The sequence below is a fragment of the Sorex fumeus genome, unplaced genomic scaffold (genome assembly GCF_029834395.1).
Source record: "Sorex fumeus unplaced genomic scaffold, SorFum_2.1 ptg000047l, whole genome shotgun sequence".
Lineage (NCBI taxonomy): Eukaryota > Metazoa > Chordata > Mammalia > Eulipotyphla > Soricidae > Sorex > Sorex fumeus.
Window position 1 is genome coordinate 5,736,123 of NW_026606104.1, and position 20,332 is coordinate 5,756,454.

General features: G+C 57.6%; 1 protein-coding gene across 1 annotated transcript; it reads right to left on the minus strand.

Annotated features, from left to right (window-relative positions):
- Positions 1 to 2,079: 2,079 nt before the first annotated feature.
- CRABP2 (cellular retinoic acid binding protein 2) lies at positions 2,080 to 7,641 on the minus strand. Its single transcript, XM_056123655.1, has 4 exons — positions 7,496 to 7,641; positions 3,328 to 3,506; positions 2,723 to 2,839; positions 2,080 to 2,211 (listed from the first exon to the last, which is right to left on the minus strand). The coding sequence occupies exons 1-4, from the start codon at positions 7,563 to 7,565 to the stop codon at positions 2,161 to 2,163; spliced, it is 417 nt and encodes a 138-aa protein (XP_055979630.1). The 5' UTR covers positions 7,566 to 7,641; the 3' UTR covers positions 2,080 to 2,160.
- Between the last annotated feature and the right edge of the window lie 12,691 nt (positions 7,642 to 20,332).

The window sequence follows — 20,332 nt, forward strand, 5'->3', positions numbered from 1 at the left end:
GAACTCAGGGCCTCATATAGATAAAGCATGTGCTTTACCACTGAGCCACATCCCCAGCACCATTATTTTGTGCTCTAAAAAATAATAATAAGGGCAGGCTGGAGAGACAGTACAGGAGTTAAGGCATTGTGTGTGGATCATCCTGGTTGGAATCCTGGAACTGCTCATCTTCCAAGCACTGTCAGGAATGATTCCTAAGTTCCGAGCCAGAACTGAGCCCTGAGCCCTGAGCCCTGATGGGTGTGGCTCAAAACTCAAAACCAAAGAGGGTGAGTAGAGAGATGGCTTCAAGAGCTGTGCTCCAAGAGATGGCTCCAGAGTGATGTTACAATGGGGAGGGCGCTTGCCTTGCATCCAGTCATCCCAGACTCGATTTCTGGCACTCTATACAGTCCCCAAGCCCACCAAGAGTGATCCCTGAGCCTACTTAGAGTCAGGGGTAAGGCCTGAGCATTGTGGGGTGTGTCCCCCAAACAAACAAAAACCCAAAAATAAATCAAAAAGCTGCCAGAGAGGGGCTGGAGCAATAGCACAGTGGGTAGGGCATTTGCCTTGCATGCGGCCAACCCGGATTTGATTCCCAGCATCCCAAATGGTCCCCAGAGCACCGCCAGGGGTAATTCCCAAGTGCAGAGCCAGGAGTAACCCCTGTGCATAGCCAGGTGTGACCAAAAAAGCAAAAAAATAAAATTTAAAAAACAAAAAAGGTGCCAGAGATTGTACAGCGGGTAGGGCTCTTGCCTTGCACACGGCAGACCCTGGTTCACTCCCCAGCACCCCATAAAGTCCTCCTGAGCCCACTAGGACTAATCCCTGAGCCCTACCTGCTGTATAAGTCCTGAACACCTCCAGCTGTGGCCCAAATGAAAAAGAATCAAAGAGCTCAGCACAGGCTTTACGTGTGGAAGGCTGGGGTCGGTTCCTAGCACCAATTGGTCCCTGAGCACTGCCAGGAGTGACCACTAAGCAGAGCCAGGGGTAGCCCCTGAGCACCTCAGGGTATGGCCCCAAAGCAACCAAACAATCCAACTGCCCAATCACAAGGCACTGCTTAAGATTCAGAACAATGAAATAACTAACTTGTAAGTGGCTGAACCAGGACTGGAACCTGATTCACCCTCGTACCTTGAGGCCTTCACTCTCTCACACCATGGATAGGGCAAGGCAGCCCAGCGACGAGGGGCACTGTAGGGGGAAGGCCCGTGAGAGGGCACTGGTCTGGGCCAGGAAGCGGGCACCCAGGAACTCAGTTTGCCTCTGGGGAAGCTGCAGCCTTGAGCTGGGTATGAAGGACCTAGGTGAGCACGGGGAGATGAGTCCAGAGGCCTGGAAGGTTTGGGAGGCAGGTGGAAGGGTATGGAAACATGAGAAGGCGGAGTGGGGTCCCATACAAGGTAGGGGACCTGGACAAGAGTGAGGTGAGCCCTGGCGGCTCGTAAGTGCCTTGGACACTGAGTGGGAGGCCAAGGCCAGGCCTGGGTGTCCCCCAGATCAGGGCTGGAGCAGAGAAAAGGGCAAGTGGGAGGAGGCGGCTGTATCTGCATCCTGGACGCTGGGGGAGGAGAAGAGGCCTTGAGGGAGCAGGCGCCTGGTGACCTTGGCAGCCGGAGGAGGACACCAAGGAGCTGGAGGAGGGAGGGGGTCCAGGGGCACACAGGGGACCTACCTGCAGCTGTTTGTTGTGTAATGCATGCGTCCAGGCCCCCAAACCCCACACTCCCCCCACTGTCTTCCAGAGGCCTCGCTGAGCCCAGACGGCTCACCTACCCCCACAAGCCAGACACAGTTTTGTTCTTTTGAATGTTTTAATAAAATTACCCAATAAATATTCTACATGGCACAGGTTGGAGGGACAATGAGGGGGCGCTGAGGGCCGGTCTGCGGGCCCTCAGGAACTCTTTCAGGAAAGAAAGACTCGGTTGGGGCGGGGGCTGGGGGGACAGGGTGATCTGGAAGGCTGCTCTGGGCACCCGCATCCTTCCTGGTGGGCAGAGGGGAAGGGAAGAGGGGGCTGGAGAGCTGATCCCCCACAGCAGCGTCCACGGGTCCAGGAGCAGCTGGGGGGACAGGGCACTAGGCTAGAAGGGCGGGAGGGGGCAGTGGGGCGCTGAGCAGGGGCGAGGCTGGTAGCAGGCTCAGGCCCCAGCAATCCGGGGCCTCTCACTCTCGGACGTAGACCCTGGTGCACACGACGTCATCGGCGGTCATGGTCTGCAAGCAGAGAATGGGGGAGTTCTGGGGCTTTGGGGTTCCTGGTTAGTTTGGACTCGAAATCTGCTGCTTGTTTGGGGACCGGTAGGCAGGAGGGGTCCTCAAATTCCTGGACACCATGGGAGGGAGAGTGGTCCAAGGGGTTCCCTTATATCTTTTTCCCTAAGCCAGGAACCCTGCAGAGATGTCCTGGGGGAGGACTGGGGAGGACTGGAGCAGCCCAGCAGTTCCCGTAGGGAGACCAGCCACGGTGGCCTGGAGGGGCATCTGCCTGTGGAATGTCCTGGAACATACACAGAGACACAGGCACACACAGAGAGACACAGAGACACGCACACAGACAGAGCACACAGACACAGACACACACAGGCACACAGACACACACAGATATACAGAGGCACACAGACACACAGACACACAGACGCACACATACACAGCGCCAGGTTCCGCGCACACTCACACACTCGCGCACACAGCTCGCGCATGCCCTGAGTGGGCGCAGCGGCCTCACCAGAATGAGCTCGCCGTCGTTGGTCAGTTCTCTGCTCCAGGAGGTCCGGGGGCCTTCGCCCTTGAGAAGCCTCTGCTCACAGACCATTTTATTCTCGCTCTCCCACTTCACCAGGCTCTGCAGCAGACAGAGCACAGCCGGTGAGCGCGAGGGCTCGCTGAGGGACAAGGCTGTGCTCCTGCCTCCAGTACCCAGTGAAAATGCAGAAAAGGGGGCTGGGGACATCACCCAAAGGACACAGCTGTTTGGGGCTAGAGAGATAGAACAGCGCAGAGGGAGTTTTCCTTGCATGTGGCCGACCCAGGTTCAATCCCCAGCATCCCTTAGGGTCCCCCGACACTGCCAGGAGTAATTCCTGAGCACAGAGCCAGGAGTAACCTCTGAGCACTGCTGGGTCTGACCCCGAAATAAACAAACAAGCAAAAAAACAAAAGACACAGCATGTTTTATCCCCAAGACGTGGCCTTGGTCTCCCCAGCACTGGCCCTCTTCATTGGGAGTGGCCCTGAGGCCACCAAGCACTGCAAGGAGACAGACTTCCCGCAGTGCCCAGGCTGGATAGGGGCACTGGGTGCTGGGCCCAAGGGAGCCCTGTCTGGACTCACCTTGCAAGGCCTCCCATCCACCGTCTGCTCCTCAAACTCCTCGCCGATCTGGAAGTTGATCTCAGTGGTACGCACGGTGGTGGAGGTTTTGATGTAGAAGGTATCTCCCTCCTGCTTGATCTCCACTGCGGGCTTGGATGCAGCCGCCACCGCGATCTTCCTCAGCATCACATTCACTCCTGGGGGCGTGCAGAGACAGGCTCATGCTCAGGGGCTCCCCCTGTCCTCCCCACACACACACTGCCTCTTGGGACTCACTGAGATTCCAGCTGTACCCTGGTGGTTGGAGGGTGTGGTAGGCTGGGGTAACAGGGTAAGGCATTGAAGGAGATGCAGCTGGTGCAGTGTGACCCCCCCCACATACCAGGATGGGCGTTGGGACCAGGCAGGAGCTGCCATTCGGACTCCTTTCACTAGCTGTGCTCCCCCTTTTTGGGGGGCCATATTTACCAGTACTCAGTGCTCACTCCTAGTTTTGCACTTAGGATCACTCCTGGAGGGGTTTAGAGATCAAATCTGGATGGAATATATGCAAGGCAAGTGTCCTACCTGCTGCACTCTCTCCAGCCCTGCACCCCCCTTTAATGAGGCACAGGCCTGCAACAGGACCCCAAGCCTTGGCCCTTCACATGCAGTAAGTCTCAGCGGGGCCAGAGAGCCCCCAACAGATTGAAGCATAAGCTCTGTCTGCAGGAGGCCTAAGTTCCAGTCCAGGCTCAGCATGGGCCATTTCCCCCTAGGACAGAGGGGCTTCCCTAGCATCTGCTCACCTCCTTTTTTTATGGTGTGGTTGTAATTTTGGGCGGCAGTGTGTGGGGGTGGGGAGAACACACACCTGGCGGTGCTCATGACCTACTCCTGGCTCTGTACTCAGGGACCATATGGGGTGCCCGGGATCGAACCCATGATGACCAAATGCAATGAAAGTGCCCTACCTGGGGCTGGAGCAATAGCACAGCGATTAGGGCGTTTGCCTTGCACGCGGCCAACCCGGGTTCGATTCCCAGCATCCTATATGGTCCCCCAAGCACCGCCAGGAGAGATTCCTGAGTGCAGAGCCAGGAGTAAACCCCTGAGCATCGGCTGGGTGTGACCCAAAAAGCAAGCCCTCTGTCCCTTGCGTGTACCCCCTGCTGGCTGGGTGATGCCAGGTCACGTGGACATGTACATGTGACAGGGACAGCTTTCCCCTACCCTGTCCTCTTGGTCTGGGCAGGGGCACACAGCTCTTTATCTGCCCCGTGTCCATTCTGCTCCCAGCTGAGAAGGCCCTGGGCGCTGCCAAGAGCACTCGCAAGCAGCAGTGGGCCCTCTGCAGAGGCTGGCGGCAGGGGAGGCCAGCACCTGCTAGGTTGTGCGCTCTACCTGGCTTGGATCCCTGAGACTGGATGAATGAAGGTAGATGGCTTCCCCTCTCTGAGCCCATACTGGAAGCAAGAGGCTGATGCCTGCTCAGGCTCTCATAAACAGTGCACACTTACCTTCAAGTGTTCAAGAAATCACAGCTACTCTAAGGTTGCTCTTACTTGTACTGAGAAAAGGAAAGCATCAGAAATGCTGGAAACAAAGGCCCAGGATCAGATTCTTGCTGGCATGTCGTTCTGGGCGGTCCCCAAGCCCACCCAGCTCTGCTTCTGTGGATTCAGGGCCCCGGGGCCCTTCCCCACTTGCCTTGTCCAGATTCAACCTCTTCTTCGGGCTCCCATTTTTAAGAGGATGGGGAGCAGGAGAGACTCCCCCCTCTGAAGGAGAAAGGCAGGGAGGCACCTGAAATCAACCCTCAGCTGAGGCAGAAGCTACAGGAACAGTGGATGGGATGAAGGGGACCAGCAGGGTGCCTCTTTTTACCTGGGGTCCTACTAGAGACAAATTCCTCTGTCTCATGACATCAAAGCAGCCCCACTCTGTTCTGAAGAGAGGAGCAGGAGAAAGGAAGCTAAGGACCCTCCTCCTTTGTGTGTGTGTGTGTGTGTGTGTGTGTGTGTGTGTGTGTGTGGCGGGATGGGTTGGGGCACACCTGGCAGTACTCAGGGCTTACTCCTGATTCTGTGATTAGGGATCACTCCTAGAGGACCTTGAGGGGCCATATGGGGTACCAGGGACCAAACTCAAACCCGAGTCGTCTGTGTGCAAGACAAGCACCTACCTGCTGTCCTATCTAGAGGGACCGAGACTCCTTATTTCACAGGGCCCATTCCCAGCAGTGAGAGCTCGGGCCTGGCAGTGCCGCGGTGTGGGGGGCGGGGGGGATCATGCAGGACAGGAATCAAACTCAGGGCCTTACTCATGCTAAGAGTCTTCTTCCTGGTATTCAGCTCTCGGACCCAGGCAGAAATAAGTGTCTCAGGCCAGACTGACAGAGTAGGGGCAGGAGAAAGAGTGTAGACTGACCACAGCCTTTGCATGGAGCATTTTGGATTTGATCCCTGGCACCCCAGGGTCCCCTGAGCACCTCCAGGAGTAGCCCCTGAGCTGCTGGTTATAAAAATCCAAAGGATGGGTAGGGAAGACACAGCTCCTGTCTTCTTGGCCAAAGACATTATGTCCCTTTTTTTTTTTTTTTTTTTGGCTTTTCGGATCACACCCAGCCATGCTCAGGGGTTATTCCTGTTTCTGAACTTACTGACAGTGCTCAGGGGACCATATTGGATGCCAGGGATCAAACCTGGGTTAGCCTCGTGCAAGGCAAACACCCTACTGGCTCTGATCCCATTATGACACATTCTTTTGCTCCCTGAGGAATCTGTCTTGCTGCCCAGAGCCCATCCTGCAGAGGGACCGGCACCCCCAGTACCTGACTGACTCCGCAGGAGAGGAGCCCTCAACTAGGACAAAGGTGGGTGAGGAGAACATGATTCCTGCAGAGGCTGAGCGGGCTGTGGAGGAGATGCTGCATGCAGCTGGGAGCCTGCAGCTGGGAACGGGCCTCGCCCTTGGCCCAGTGGGGACTGTGTTTATCTAAAGGGTCTGTTTTCAATCTGCCCCCCAGCAGGGCCTTGAGGAGGGCACGTGCCTCTGAGCAACCCGCAGGGAGGACAAACAGACACTTGGGTTGAGCTTTGGATCTCATCCTCCAGCAGGGGCTGGAGAGCAGAGAGGAGGGCCTGGGCTTCATTGCTATAAAGATGAGCGAGGAGCACTAAGTCTGGAGCACTAAGTCTGGCGGGAGGCTTGGGCTCAAGCGGAGAGACCCTGGGTTGGTTTGATCTGTCGCAAGTAAGCAACTAGCCCCCTTCCCAACCGCGCCAACCCCCCCCCCCCCCACCTACCGCAAAATTCTCTGAAAGAAGAGCTGACAGTGAGGAACGATGGAGCCCCCAGTCAGCATTCCAGATCTTTGCAGTCCTGACCATTCCCGCCATCCACTCTCCCCAGGGTGCTCCCACCCCAAGGAAAATGGGGTCTCTCTCCCCCCTCGAGCCTTGGGCTCCAGCGCCTCCAGGAAAAGTCCCCCATTGTTGGGTCCTTAACTACCCTCCCTCCATCACCCCCCAGGGCCCTCTCTCTGCTTCCCTGGACACAGATCACAGAGCAGTCGGGAAAAGACCATGGAGTGAGGGTGTCCCAACTGCCCTCACTTTTATTCCACACACCCAGCTGGGCTGCGGGAGAGGAAGAAAACGGATTTTTTTCTTTCGGAAATGGGGGAGTGGGGTGGGGTTTACCACGAAGCCATTTGTTGAAATCTAAGAAAGTGATAATTATCCCAAGCAATTTTAGGGCTCTGGAGCTGAGGGCTGTAGGAAAATATTTGTCCTGCAGACTGGGGATGGGGGGTGAGAGGGAACAGAGTGGAGAGCGCTGTAGGGGATCACTAGGCGCCTGCAGCTAGCCGGGCTCAGGCTTCTTGGTGTTTGGGGTAAGTGCTCCAGGCTGGGCGCTGGATGCAGGATTTGCTCCTCTAAACTGCAGGCGCCCCCGCCCCCCCCCCCCCTCCGCCCCGCTCCACCCAAGGGACACCGGCCCCGCGCATCTGGTTTCTGCTTGATTCATAGGCTGAGTCACCGCGGCGCTTGCATCCAGGGGTCGCCCCGCCGGAAAGGGCAGCATATTTTGGGGTCCTGGCCCAGCGCCCGCGGATCCAGGCGTCCAGCCTCGCTCGCCCTGCTCCCTGCACCCCGACCCCCGCACCCCTCTCTCAGCTCCCGGGGGCCGCAGACCGCCTCACCCAGGACTTTAAGCAAGTCCTCGAAGTTTTCGGACCGGATGATTTTCCAGTTGCCAGAGAAGTTGGGCATGATGTTGCCAGGCAGTCCCTCACTCAAGCCTCGCTGCAGCGCGGGACTCGGCGTCCTTTTGTCGTTGGAGGAGGAGGAGGAGAGGAGGAGGAGAAAGAGGAGGAGGAGGAGGAGGAGGAGGAGGAATGCAGCCGCTTCGCAGGACTCGGGAGCGAGAGTCAGCCTGAGACACCCCCAAAGCCGGCCCGGGAGCCCGCGCCGCAGCCTTTATACCCCACGCAGGCCCGCCCCTCCGGGCCCAAGAACGAGGCGGCCCCGCCCCCGCCCCGCCCCCGCCCACCTGGGGGACCCGGGCCCCGGCCCTGCTTCACGCCGCAGCGCCCGGGGTCCCCTGATTCCTCGACCCCCGGCCTCCCGAGATCTGGGGCACGGTGGGTGCGTCGGACACGCTGCGCAGGGCGAGCCCGTGGGCTGGGTCCCCCCCGGGGGTCGCGGATGCTCATGCTCGGGCGCCCAGTCCTGCAGACCCAGCCGAAGCTGCCCTGCTCCCCAGCCCGGGTCCACTGAGCCCGGGGGGCCCGCTCTGCCCAGCAGCGAGGGAACCCGGCGTGCGAGCTGCGAGGTCGCGCGCGTGCCGGCTCCCTCGAGCCTGCACAGGACCAGCGTGGCCGCTGGGCACCCGAGGACCGGCCGTGGGGGGGCGGGGAGACCCGGGTTCCTCTACCTGCACCTCCACGAGGCCACGGCGCCCCCTACTGGGGCCGCTCGGAGAGGCAGGGGCGTCTGCCGCACCCGGTGCCACCCGTTTCGGGGCTCGCTCCACGCGGGCACCCAGCGACGCGGTTCTCTATGTGCTCCGGCGGGCACCGAAGGGTTAAACGAGCCCCGCGCGCGGAGGGCAGAGGTCGCTGCGTCGCTGGACACCGGCGCTTTACGGAGTGGGGGGGATGCAGAGGAGGGAGGCGGGCAGGGGCGCGGGGCCCGGGGTCGGGAGGAGGCGGGGGGGGGGGGGTGCCCCGGGGAGGGCGGAGCGGAGTCTCCGGTGTCACCGCTCCCCGGAGCTGTAAAACGAGCGGAAGGAGCGGCCGCCGTTGGCGCTGGGCTTTGAAGTGGGAGATCAAAGGAGGGGGGTAGGGCTGGGCTCCCCGCGGAGCCCCCAGGGCGAATGGGCGAGACCCCGGGAGGAGGCCGGGGAGCCGGAGAAGCCGAGTCGGGGTCAGGACGGGGGGACCCGGCGCGGGGCACGCCCGGGCACTGGGCTGGGCAGCACCGCGGACCCCGCTGCCTTCGCCCGATCTTCGCACGTGGCTGGCAGCCCGAGCGGCCCCTCCTCCCGGCGAAATCCCCACATCTGTTCTCAGCCTGGGTTCCTGCGCTGGGCCCTCCCTGCCAGCGTGGCCGTGGGTGGAGCCGAGAGGAGCGCTTCCCCTCGGAGCCCGCGAAACGCAGAGGGTGGGGGCCTGAGCCGGGAGTCAGTACCGAAGCGAAGGAGAGGGAGGAAGGGAGGACTGAGTCCCGCAGAGTGAGGGCTGCCGAGCAGGCCAAACGAGGGGACAGGTCTGCGTGGGGAGAGATCTCTGCGCTCTGGGGAGATCTCTGAGCACTGGGTATAGAACAATGCAGCAGAAGGAGGGTGAGATGGGAAGGACTTCGCGGTGGACCCCACTCGCCAACACCAGCACCCTCTCTGATGGGAGGGACCTAGTGGCTTCAGCCTGATGGGGTTGGGTGTGGGAGAGCTGATTTGGAGGTACAGGTGACCGGGGCATCTAGAAGAAAGGGGGCAGGAGTTGAGGCCTGAGCAGCACCGAGCAGAGACAGACAAAAGCAGAAGTGGTAGGAGGAGGGGGGTGGTCTCTGGGGGGTGCTTGAGGCTGGGATTTCAGGAGCTGCCTGAGCTTTCCCCCTCCCCCCTGCCTTGGCGCTGCTGTAGGTAAAGGGAGGGGGATTAGGTTCTGACAGTGATATCAGGCTCGAGGCCAAAAGGATGAGGAGAGGCTGGGGGAGGAATAGGGAGGAATCCAGACAGCCCCTGGCCCTGCTTCTAGCTCACTGCCCCTTACTGCTCCCCATCTCAAGATCCACTTGCACCCCACCCCACTCCACCCCAGCCTGCTGCAGTCCACAGCTGGCCAGCTGTCTCCAGATGAGAAGGCATCTCTTGGACTGCAGAAATGGAGACTCCAACCACCCCACCCTGTGACTCAAGATGTGAAACCTTAACCCCAACACGGTCACCCAAGAGCCTCGGCCTTCAGAAGAGGGAGGAGGGATGGGGGGTGTGAGGGGAGGTGGCAGCACCATTGCTGGGTGGGTGAGGGGCAGCCTGAGCCTTCTCCTCTCTCTTCATTTCCTTACTCTCCCGTCCGCCAGCCGGCCAGAATTTCCAAAGAGACAGAAGTTAAGACAAAGGGAAGTTGGGCAGGGAGGGGAATTTTTTCCAGATGTGAGTGTTTGTGGCTTGGCAGCTGTGGGCCTGAGCTCTAGTCCCTGCACCCCAACCCTCGCTGAGGGAGGTGGGGAGAGGGTACACAGTCAGGTCCTGGTGGGCTCAGCCTCTGCACCCCTTGGGAGCAGTGCAGACTGGGGGTGCTTAGGAAAGAGGCAGTGAAAAGAATGGTGAACTCAGGCTGGGAAACTCAAACAAGCTGATAGGAAGGTGTGGGAGCTGGGCCAGGGGCCAGGGGCCAGGACCCTGGAATCAGGCACGGGGAGGGCAGCCTAGTCACTCAGTCGCCAACAACTGGCTTTAATTTCCCGTCGGGATCAATAAGGAGAAGGAATTTCCCTATGTCGCTGGCCTTTTAATCATGACCAAATCTGCTGCAGATCTGGCATGTGTGTGTGTGTGTGTGTGTGTGTGTGTGTGCGCGCGCGCGCGCACGTGTGTGCGCGAGCATGTGGGTGTCGAAGTGGGGGGCAACCCCTTTTCCGTTCTGGCCCTTGGTCGGTCAGGACCCTGGGTCATACTCCTTTGGGACTCCCCCAAGAATTTGGAGACTCCAGTGCGTGGGGGAATGGGGGGAGGGTGTGAAGTCAATGAGAAGCAATTCCAAGAGCCTGGGCAAGAGTAGAGTGGTGTGGGGAGGGAAGGGCCAGGCTGGGCCCAGGGCAAAAAGGGGAGTCGGGCGCCCAGGCTCCCGGTGCGCGCGTGCCCAGTGGAGAGGTGCGCGGGGCTGTCAGCCTGCTGGCACGCTGCAGAGGTGAGTGTGAAGGCCTGCAGATGCACACAGTGGAGGGGTTCCGGAGGCCGCCGTTCCTCCCTTCCCTCTGCATCACTCCCGGAGCCCGGGCGGGGATGGAGACCACCCAGCGCAACCGGCCAATGGGACGGGAGTGGAGTCCGGCACCCCTCCCTTCCCCTCCAGCCGGGCCCAGATTCTCGGCCAAATTCAGCACTTGCCGTGGCGGCGCCTGAGCCCTCACTGTGTGTGCTGGTGGGTCAGAAAGTTCGCTGCTGGCGGGAAGGCAGAGATGCTCAGCAGGAGGCTGGTCATCTGGGCAGAGCTGCTCCATAGAGGGGCGGCTAGGCATGGAAGTCTGGGTAAAGGGAACTGGCTGGGCCCCTCAGCCCCCAGCACTCAGCTTAGAGGCTACCCTGCTGGTGTTCCCGTCTCCCCAAATTTGCCGCTACTTCTGGGTTGGTGGGGGGGGAGGGGGATCCTGACCCAGAAAGTGTTTCAAGCAAACCCAGGGGCAAGCTGGGAGACACAGGGTCAGAGATCTGGAAGGTGGCCCCAGGGACCAAGGCGCAAAAACTTTGTGTGTAAGAAGGTCAGGTTTGGTCCTGAAACCCGGCAGAGTCTCCTGAGCACTGGGCCAGGGACAACCATCCAGAAGTAAAGCACAAAAAAGCAAAGGGATGGAGTGATAGCACAGCAAGTAGGTTGCTTGCCTTGCACGTGGCCAGCAGGGATTCAGTTCTGGCACCTCATGGGATCCCTTGAGCTCATCAGAGCCAGGAGTAAGCCCTGAGCACAGTTGGGAATGGCAAAAAAAAAAAAAAAAAAAGAAAAAAAAGAGCAAGTAAGGCATCCTAGAAGCCATCTAGGCAGTAAGGGGAGACTGAGGGGCAGAGTGACCAAAATGCAGAAAAGGTCTGACCTCTGGTGCTGCCCCAGTAGGGTGGGACCCCAGGGAGGAGGCGAGATTCCCATCAGACTCAGGGAGGAAGATCTGTCTCGCACCCAGGTGGCCTCAGGTTCCTCTATTGCTTTTGGCTCTGATTCCTGGTTCCCAGCTGCAGCCACCGCCTCTCTCCTCCCCTCTCCCCCGCTCCCCTGCTCCCCTCCCCTGTCTCCCATCCTTCCTTTGCCCTCCCTTTCCATCCCTGCCCCTCCCTCCCCTCCCTCCTCTCCCCTCCCCTCCTCTCTTCTCTCCTCTCCACCAGGGCTGGGCCAGGCAGGGCTGGGCTTGCTGAGCTGAGCACAGGGGCTGAGGCTGGGGCGGGGGTTGGGGGCAGTGCAGTGCACCTGAATTGAGCACGTGTCCAGACTCTGCCAGCTGTCCCGGTCTCTGCTCTGACTTAGTGGGACAATCCTGAGACAGAGGGGAGGGTAGGGGGGCGTGGAGCAGGGCAGTGTGGCAACTCCAGGGGGGTCAACTCTCTCCCCACTCAGTTTTCGCTCCTCCCACAGCAGAGTTCAGTTCCCCTTCTCCGCCCTCCACCCCCTCCAGTCTCTGGCTCCTCCGGGTTGGGGTGTGGATGGGTGTGGCCAGGACAGTTGGTCTGGTGTAGGCTGCCAACACCTGAAGCAGCACAGGGCCAGCTACAGAGGGGGCAGATCAGGCAGCGTCTGCCTGCGACAGGACCCACAGTGCCATGACTCCCAATTTCTGGGGAGTACCTCTATTACCCCTGCCCCTTCACTCCTGTAGTACAGGCCTTGGGGAGGCTGAATGCCCAACTTGTATGATGCCAGGGACAGTGGCCAGGCCAGGAAAAAGTGAACGACTTGCAGCCAGGCTGTGGGCCTAGGTGTATCCACGCCCTCTCTCCATAACTCTTCTCTCACCCTCTCTGGATGGGAGGGCAGAAGGGGAGGGCTTCTGGGGTCCCACTCTCGAGATGGGTGGGTTTCTGGAGGAAACTGGGGAGCTGCTGTGATCTTCCCTCACCCCACTGCATCTGGTGGGCATCTGGTGGGATGGAGAGAAAAAAAAGGAGTAAGGCAAAGAGGTAGAATCCTGGAGCTGAAGGGATCGAGGCCTGGTCTGACCCTGCCCAGGGACACAGGGGACTGGACTTGTGTCTCCAGGAAGTGCAGGAGGAAGAGCTAGTCTGGCCTTGCCAAGTTCACTCCCTTGGGTAGGTTCTAACCTCTTTGGTTAAACAACACGCAGAGATGCTGGTGGGGGCTACTTCTAGCACATAGGGACCACACGCAGAGATGTTGGGTGGAGGCTACTTCTAGCACATAGCCTGGGGACCCTATAGTGCTGGGATGGACCCCAGGCCTCCTGCCTGCCCAGTTCGTTCAGCTCAGCTCAGCCCAGAGCATCTCCCTGCGCTGGGTCGGATTCATCGAAGCTCCTTCTGCTTCCATTCCCCTCCTCTCTCCAGCACGCCACCAACCCCCCGTTATAGCTACTATCTCCAGACACACAGACTCTGCTGTGAGACCCCCATCCTGGCTGCAGGGGTGTATGGAAACCAGCTGTGTGGTGGCTCCAGAAAGGAGGTCAAGCCCCAGGAGGCAAGTAACAAGGACCAGCTTTCCCGAGCCAGGCCCTGCACACACAGCCCCAGCCTCGGTGCCCCTCGGGGCCTGTGGACCAGACTCCCTGGAAGCAGACCCAGAATGGGGTGGGGGGGGCATTGAGCAAAGTGGGGCCCTGATTCCTGCTCTTGACCCCACCTACCCCTCCCCTCAGAGCGGGCCGGGATTCAGGGCAGTTCATTCTGGCCTTGTCCTCCCAGTGACCTGCACCTCCCCACCCCGCCATCGACCCCTCCTTGGAGAAGGGTTAGGGAGAAGGGGGTAGAGGAGGCCCCCAGTCTGACCCAGCCCTGATGGCTTTCCCCGGGCAGGCCGACCAAATGGGAAAAAGATGTGTGAGGTGGGAAGCTCTGATTTCCTTTCCCCTGTGGGCCGCGGCTCTGGAAAATGTTAGCTGTCAGAGAGCGAGCCTGAAACAGCCTCCCGGCCCTGCACCCGCACCCTGGACATGGGGGGCAACCCCCTGCCTGCCCAGACTCCCAGCGGACCCTGGGGCCAATGCCTGAGCATTTCAGCCAGCCAGGCCCAGGATGCCAGCCCTCTGGCCCTGTCTATCCCTGCCACCAGATCAGAGCTTGGTGCTTGGGAACCTGCAGGGACTGTCCCTGGGGGTCACGGGAGATGGCAGTTCACAGATCCCAGCTGCCGGATCCCAGACCACCTAGATTTGGGGGTCCTTTTCCCCACTGAGCTTGCAGGAGCAACCTAGAGGGGCAGCCTCCCTGTTACCCCTGGTGGGAGGGGTGCGATTCTTGTGGGGCATTTCTTTTCACTTCATTTTATTCATTTATTTTGTTTTTTTAGGGCCACACCTGGCAGTGTTTGGGGAATCACTCCTGGTGGGGCTCAGGGGACCATATGGGATTGAACCTGGGTTGACTGTGGACTAGGCAGGCACCCCCTACCCACTTTATTATCGCTCCAGCTTGGGTCATTTCTTTTTTAAAGCTCCCTGGAGCACTAGTAGAGGTTGAGCACTTGTCTTGCTGCCAACCTGGGTTTGATCTCTGGCAATCCATATGATCCCCCAAGCCCACCAGATGTGATCCTTGAATGCAGAGCCAGGAGTAAGCCCTAAGCACTGCTAGTGTGGCCCCCTAAAAGAATTAGAAAATAAAAGCTCTCTAGCCCCTGGTGGTGGAGCCCTAGGTGCTCCAGGCAATTGAACTCCAAACTGGCAGCCCTTCTTCCAGTGAGTGACAGGGGGGCCCAGGAGAAAGCCTTCAGAGCACCCAGACCTTTTTCTAGCCCTGGACCTTTAGCTCCTCCCTCCCGCCCTCAGGCAACTGTCTGGGTGGTGCCCACTAAGATAGCCTGGCTCAGCCGAGTCTCTGCCCAGCAGCCAGGAAGAGGCAGTCCACCTCCCTCCTCCTCTGGCATTTCTTTGGATTCCTCTCGTGGAACCTTTCCGGAGAAGCAACAGAGAAAGATTCTCCGAGGAAGACCTCTGGGGCAGCCACCTCTGGCCAAGGGATGCCAGAGATTGTGCATTCCTGGCTCTGCTATGCCTAGGACGGAGGGTCAGGGCATAGGGACAGTGCAAATCCAGACCCCGAGAGGGTGGGGACGCACTGCCTTGGAGCCCCCTTCCCCTTGTGCAAGCAGCTCCCACCTCAAGCTTGGCTCTTAGCATTGCCCAGAGGAACTGGGCTGAGCTGGAAGAAGATTACCAGGCGTTCATCTTTGCAAGCCAGACTCTAGGGAGAAAAAAAATGCCTATTTCTCTTTGCAGTTCCCCACCCGGGCCTCTCAGATTCTGATGCATTATGTAGCTGGTTTCAAAGAAAACAGAGGGGATGGCTCTCTCAGACACTAGAAGTCATACATACTAAGGAGAGGAGAGAAAAGACCAGGAAGCTATGGGGCTGGGAGAGGAGAACAAAGGCCTGAGCCACAAGCACAAAGGCCTGGCCAGCGGGCGCCAGAGGGCAGCTGGACAGGAGCTTGATGAGGGCTGAGAGGCCAAAGACCAAAGCTTTGATTGAACATTTGTTCAGGCTCAGCTACACCAAAGATGTGTGTGAAAGTTAATCTACCCTTAGTCAGGCCCCCTAACCATCCCCCACCCCCAACTGCTCTTGTACATTCATTTAGTTTGGGGGCCACACCCAGCAGTGCTCAGGGCTTACTCCTGGCTCTGCATTTAGGGATCACTTGTGGCAGTCCCAGGGGACCTTATAGGACCCTGGGGATTGAACCCAGACTGGCTGTGTTCAAGGCAAGCTCTCTATCTCTCTGGCCCATGTACCCTTTTTTATTGTTTTTTTGATCACACCCAGTTTATATCTGGCTCTGCACCCAGGGATTCCTTGTAGCAGGGCTCAGGAGATCCTCTGGGGTACTGGGAACCCAGATTGGCTGCACAAAAGGCAAGGGCCTAACTGCAGTAGTCACTCAGGCTCCTCATTTGTTTAAATTTTGGGGCCATACCCAACATGCTCAGGGTCTACTCTTCTGTGCTCAGAAGTGCCCCCTGGTGGTGCTCAGAGGATCACAGGTGGTGCTGAAGATTCAAACCACGGTCAGCCACATGCAAGGCAAGCCAGCCCTATACTACTTCTTCAGCCCCTCAATTTATATTTGTGGAACACATGAATAAAACAGATATAAAATCTCAGCCCAGATCTATGCTACAGCGGTTGATCGTGTCCTCATTACTACTATTGCTCCTGATTTAATGATGCATTTAACGGTCTCTGACATATGCTTGAAACCAATTCTGACAAAATCAGGTCTGGAATTGAGCTGGGCACGCACAATTGCAGTTCCTCGCCTGCATGCCAGCGATGCCTCAGCTGCCCCAAAGACAGCCCTGGCCTGCCTCTAAGGTTCACGCCCTGTGCTGATGACGGAAGCTTCCGCTCTCCAATCTGCTGCGTGCCCGGTCTGGGCCTCTGAGAACCCAGCTCAGGTGCCCCATCTTCCGCTTCATAATCTTACAGCCATCTTGAGGGAACCCTTGAGCATCCAGTCTGGACTACATATCCATCTCATTTCAGAACTTGCCTCTGGGGGCTGGAGCAATAGTACAGCGGGTAGGGCATTTGCCTTGCGCACAGCCAATCCGGATTTGATTCCCAGTATCCCAGCACCACCAGAGATAATTTCTGAGTGCAGAGCCAGGAGTAACTCCTGTGCATTGCCAGGTGTAACCCAAATAGAAAATAATAATAATTAAAAAATGAAAGAACTTGCCTCTGGGACCACACGCTGCTGATCCACAACTGACACAGCTGCTACCATTTCAGCTCTGTGGGCAGCCACGAGGCAGTGGGCATTGCCCTGCAAACTTGGGATCAGAGCCCCAGAAGGAAATAAGCACTGCTCTGGCTCCCCTCCATTCCCTGGAGGCTCCAAATCATTATTTTTTAGGTGCTCAGGGCTTTTTCCTGGCTCTGTACTCACGGATCACTCCCAGCAGTGCTCAGGGGACCCTCTGTGGTGTCAGGGGTCAAATCCAGGTTGGCCGTGTGCAAGGCAGGCACCTTCCCCACTGTCTTCTCTGGCTCTGCTCCAAGACCTTTATTCCTTTCCAACTTTCTTCCCCAAGATGCCCTGTTCCTGCGCAGCGGACTCTGCTTCCAGCATCACCAACAGTCAGGGCCGCCAGGAGCCAGGTGCTCTCCCACAGCCTCCGTCCTGGAAGATGCAGCTCTGCAGCTAGGCTGCATCAGGACTCAGCCTCTCCTCTCTCGGGGCGGGGGGGTGGTGGTGGTGGTGTGGTGGTGGTGGTGGTGGTGGTGGTGGTGGTGGTGGTGTCGCTGTCTTCACCCTTCTCAGCCCTCCTGCCTATTCTTCATTTCTGGCCTTTTTTTCCTCGCCAACCAGCCATGGTAGCAGAGCTTCTGCCACCTTCCCATCCAGTTTGACTGAGGATTCCAGAGACATCACTACACCCCTCTCCCCACCTTTTATGCTTTTGGGTCATACTTGGTGGTTGCTCAGGACTCCAGGCTATGTGCTCAGGGATCACTCCTGGTGGCGCTTAGTAGACTCTGGTTGCTGGGGATTGACCCTGGGTTGGTTACGTGCAATGAAACCACCTTTCCCACTGTACCATCTCTCTGGCTCTTTTTTTTTCTTTACTTTTCTGGGTTTTTTTTGGGGGGGGGGGGCCACACCCATCAGTACTTAGGGCTTACTCCTGACTGTGTTCAGGGATCATTTCTGGTAGGCTGGGAAGACCATATGGGGTGCTGGGGATCAAACCCAGTCTGCAGTGTGCAAGGCAAGTGCCCTGAGACCCTGCTGGCTCCTTTTCCTTATTCCCTCTGCCTGTAATGGTCTGTGAAATACACAGCTCACCTAAGCCACTTTCCATTCCCCTTCTCACTGGCTTCCTGGGCTCCTCTCCCAGGTCTCAATGGTTGAGTGAGGACTGAGAGAAGGATGGCAGTTGTTGGCAGAGGTGATGGCTTCTCCTGATGTCCTGGAGACGTAGAATTAGGGATGGTTAAACCCACATAGTTCAGTTAGAAAGACCTTTAGACCAAGCCGCCACCTTGTGACTTGATAGATGAATATTCAGATACTCAGAGGAGCTTGCATATTGCCAGTGATGAACTCACTTGTCTAATGTAAGATGCTTATTTTATTCTCGGACCTTTTTATTTTTTCTCGTTTTGGTTTCTGAGCCACCCCTGGCAGTGCTGTTCAGGTTTTACTCCTGGCCCTCTGCTCAGGAGTCACTTCTGGCAGAGTTTGAGGGATATGTCTTGCTGGGAACTGAACTGTGGTTGGTCATGTGCAAGGCAAGTGCCTTCCTTGCGTCTTGTCTCTGCAGCCTGAGTACCTTTCTATAATCTGTTGTGTTTCCCATGACATTCAATACAGTCATCTCCCTCATAGGCAGTGGCCTGGTTCAGCAACTTTCATCCGTTCCATAACCCTTGGAGGCACAAGTATCTCCTACAACCTACCCATCTTGATCTGCTGTCTCTAGAAAGGTCTTTCTTCACCCCAAGCTGCCCTGTTCAGGGTTATGTTCTTGTTAAAATTTTTCTCTCGCTTTTGTTTTTTTTTTTTGTTTTGGGGTCACCCCTGGCAGTACTAAGGGCTTACTCTTGGCTCAGTGCTCAGGGATCACTCCTTGTGGGCTTGGAGGGACCATATAGGGTGCTGGTGATCAAACCTGGGCCAGCTGCAGGCAAGACAATTGCCCTACCTGCTGTACGATCTCTCTGGTCGGTTCTAGTTGTTTTACAATGCCAGGCTCCAGGCTGCTCCAGTCAGGTGATGCATGGCCAGCTGTCATTCCAGCCTCAGGCACCTCACTAAACAGTTAGTTTGCACCTCCATCAAAAGGAGAAAAGAGGGGCTGGAGCAATAGCACAGCAGGTAGAGCGGGGTGTTTGCCTTGTACACGGCTGATCCAGGTTCGATTCCCAGCATCCCACATGGTCCTCTGAGCACCACCAGAATTAATTCCTGAGTGCATGAGCCAGGAGTAACCCCTGTGCATTGCCGGATGTGACCCCCATCCCCGCACAAAAAAAGTAAAAAATTAAAAAAAAAAAAAAGAGGAGGAAAGATAGTACAGTGAGTGGGAGAGCACTAGTCTTGAATGTGCTCAACTTGGGTTTGACCCCCAGCATGACATAGGGTCCTTTGAACCCCGCCAGGAGTGATCCCTGAGCACAGAACCAGAAGTAAGCCCTGAGCACTGCTGTGTGTGGTCCAAAATACAAACTCAAATCCCACTCCTCTCTCCCAAGGCACAGATTAGGAATAGACCCATCTGTGGGCCAGGGAGAGAGTGCAATGGGCAGGGTCTTTGTTTTGCACTCTGGCCAACCTGTGATCCCTGAGTACAGAGAGAGCCCTTAGTACTGCTGGGTGTGGCCCCAAAACAAAAACCAAGACTAGACCTACCTTTCCTCCTCTTGCCCCATTTGGAAGTCTTGTGACTCCTTCCACCTCCTCAGTGATGATCTGGCTCTCCTGTTCCTCCCCAGCTCGTCAGGTCAGGCACGCAGCATTGCCCCAGCTCCATTGTCCAAGCTCATCTCCTGGCCCTTCTCCAAGACAGCCTCCATGCGGCACCAACCCACCACCTGGGTCCCCTTTCTGTTCCAGGACTCTCAGCGGCATTTGTCACAGAGCACTGAGTTCTTCGGGCTGCTGGGCCTCAAGAATGTCATTTCCCTGGGGCCAAGCACTGTGCCTGGCAGAGAGCAGTGACTTTGTCAAGGTCTGCGGGGGCGGGAGGCCAGACTGTGGGAACTTTTGCTCCTCAGAATGACTGAGCTAGTGCCTGTGCGGAAAACACGACAGATGCTGGGAAACCAGAGGCCCCTGGCAGCTCACGGACATGGGCGTTGGTCTCCCAAAGCTGGGCCCTGGCTTGTGCCCTTGAGGCAGGTTACTAATGGTGCTGGAAGCATCTGTTCCATGAGGAAGCTGAAGTTTCCTGTCAGGAGTGGAGCACTGCAGGTACAGGGAGGGGTAGTGCTGCCCCCTTCCCTGTTGAACTAGCAAGAGTGGGCACAACCCAGTCACTACACTTGGCCAGTTCCTCGATTCACAAAAGGCAGGATCTCTTGGCATTACAAAACAAGGGCTGGGGCCAGACAGGCAGAACGGCTGAAAAGGCACTTGCTGTGCATGTAGTCGTGTGGCCAGGGTTTGAGTCCGGTATCCCATAAGTTTCCCCAGCCGCTTGAAGAGTGAGCCCTGAGCACAGCCATGAGTGAGCCCCGATTACTGCTAGGTGTGGTGCCAAAACAGGCGGAAAAAAAACAAAACCAAAATCAAACAAAACCCCCCAAAACCCAACCAACAAGCACTGACATTTCCTCAAAGGATCTCTCCACTCAGACAAAGCAAGACGTCTGCTCTTTGGAATTCAGACAGCAAATTGCCAAGGGGTTGGTCCATCTCACAGAGGGGCAGAGGAAGGAGGGGCTGAGTGCAGGGGCCCCTCGGGTACTGTCTTCTGCAGAAGAAAGTGAGGGAGTAAGAAGCGGTCTCTTGGAGAGAAGCCAGCCATTGCTCTTCCCACTTGATCTGAGACCAGGGTCCTTCAAAGGTGCGGGGGGGGGGGGGGGGGGGTCAGCAGTGGAAGAGAGTTGAGACTAATCTACCAAGACCCCTACAAAGCCAGGTTGG

Coding starts and splice junctions, on each gene's coding strand:
- CRABP2 (XM_056123655.1), bottom strand. CDS start 7,565: ATGCCCAACTTCTCTGGCAACTGGAAAATCATCCGGTCCGAAAACTTC. Junction 2,840..3,327: donor TGGATGGGAGGCCTTGCAAG/GTGAGTCCAGAC, acceptor TGTCTGCTGCAG/AGCCTGGTGAAGTGGGAGAG. Junction 2,212..2,722: donor ACGACGGCGAGCTCATTCTG/GTGAGGCCGCTG, acceptor CTCTGCTTGCAG/ACCATGACCGCCGATGACGT.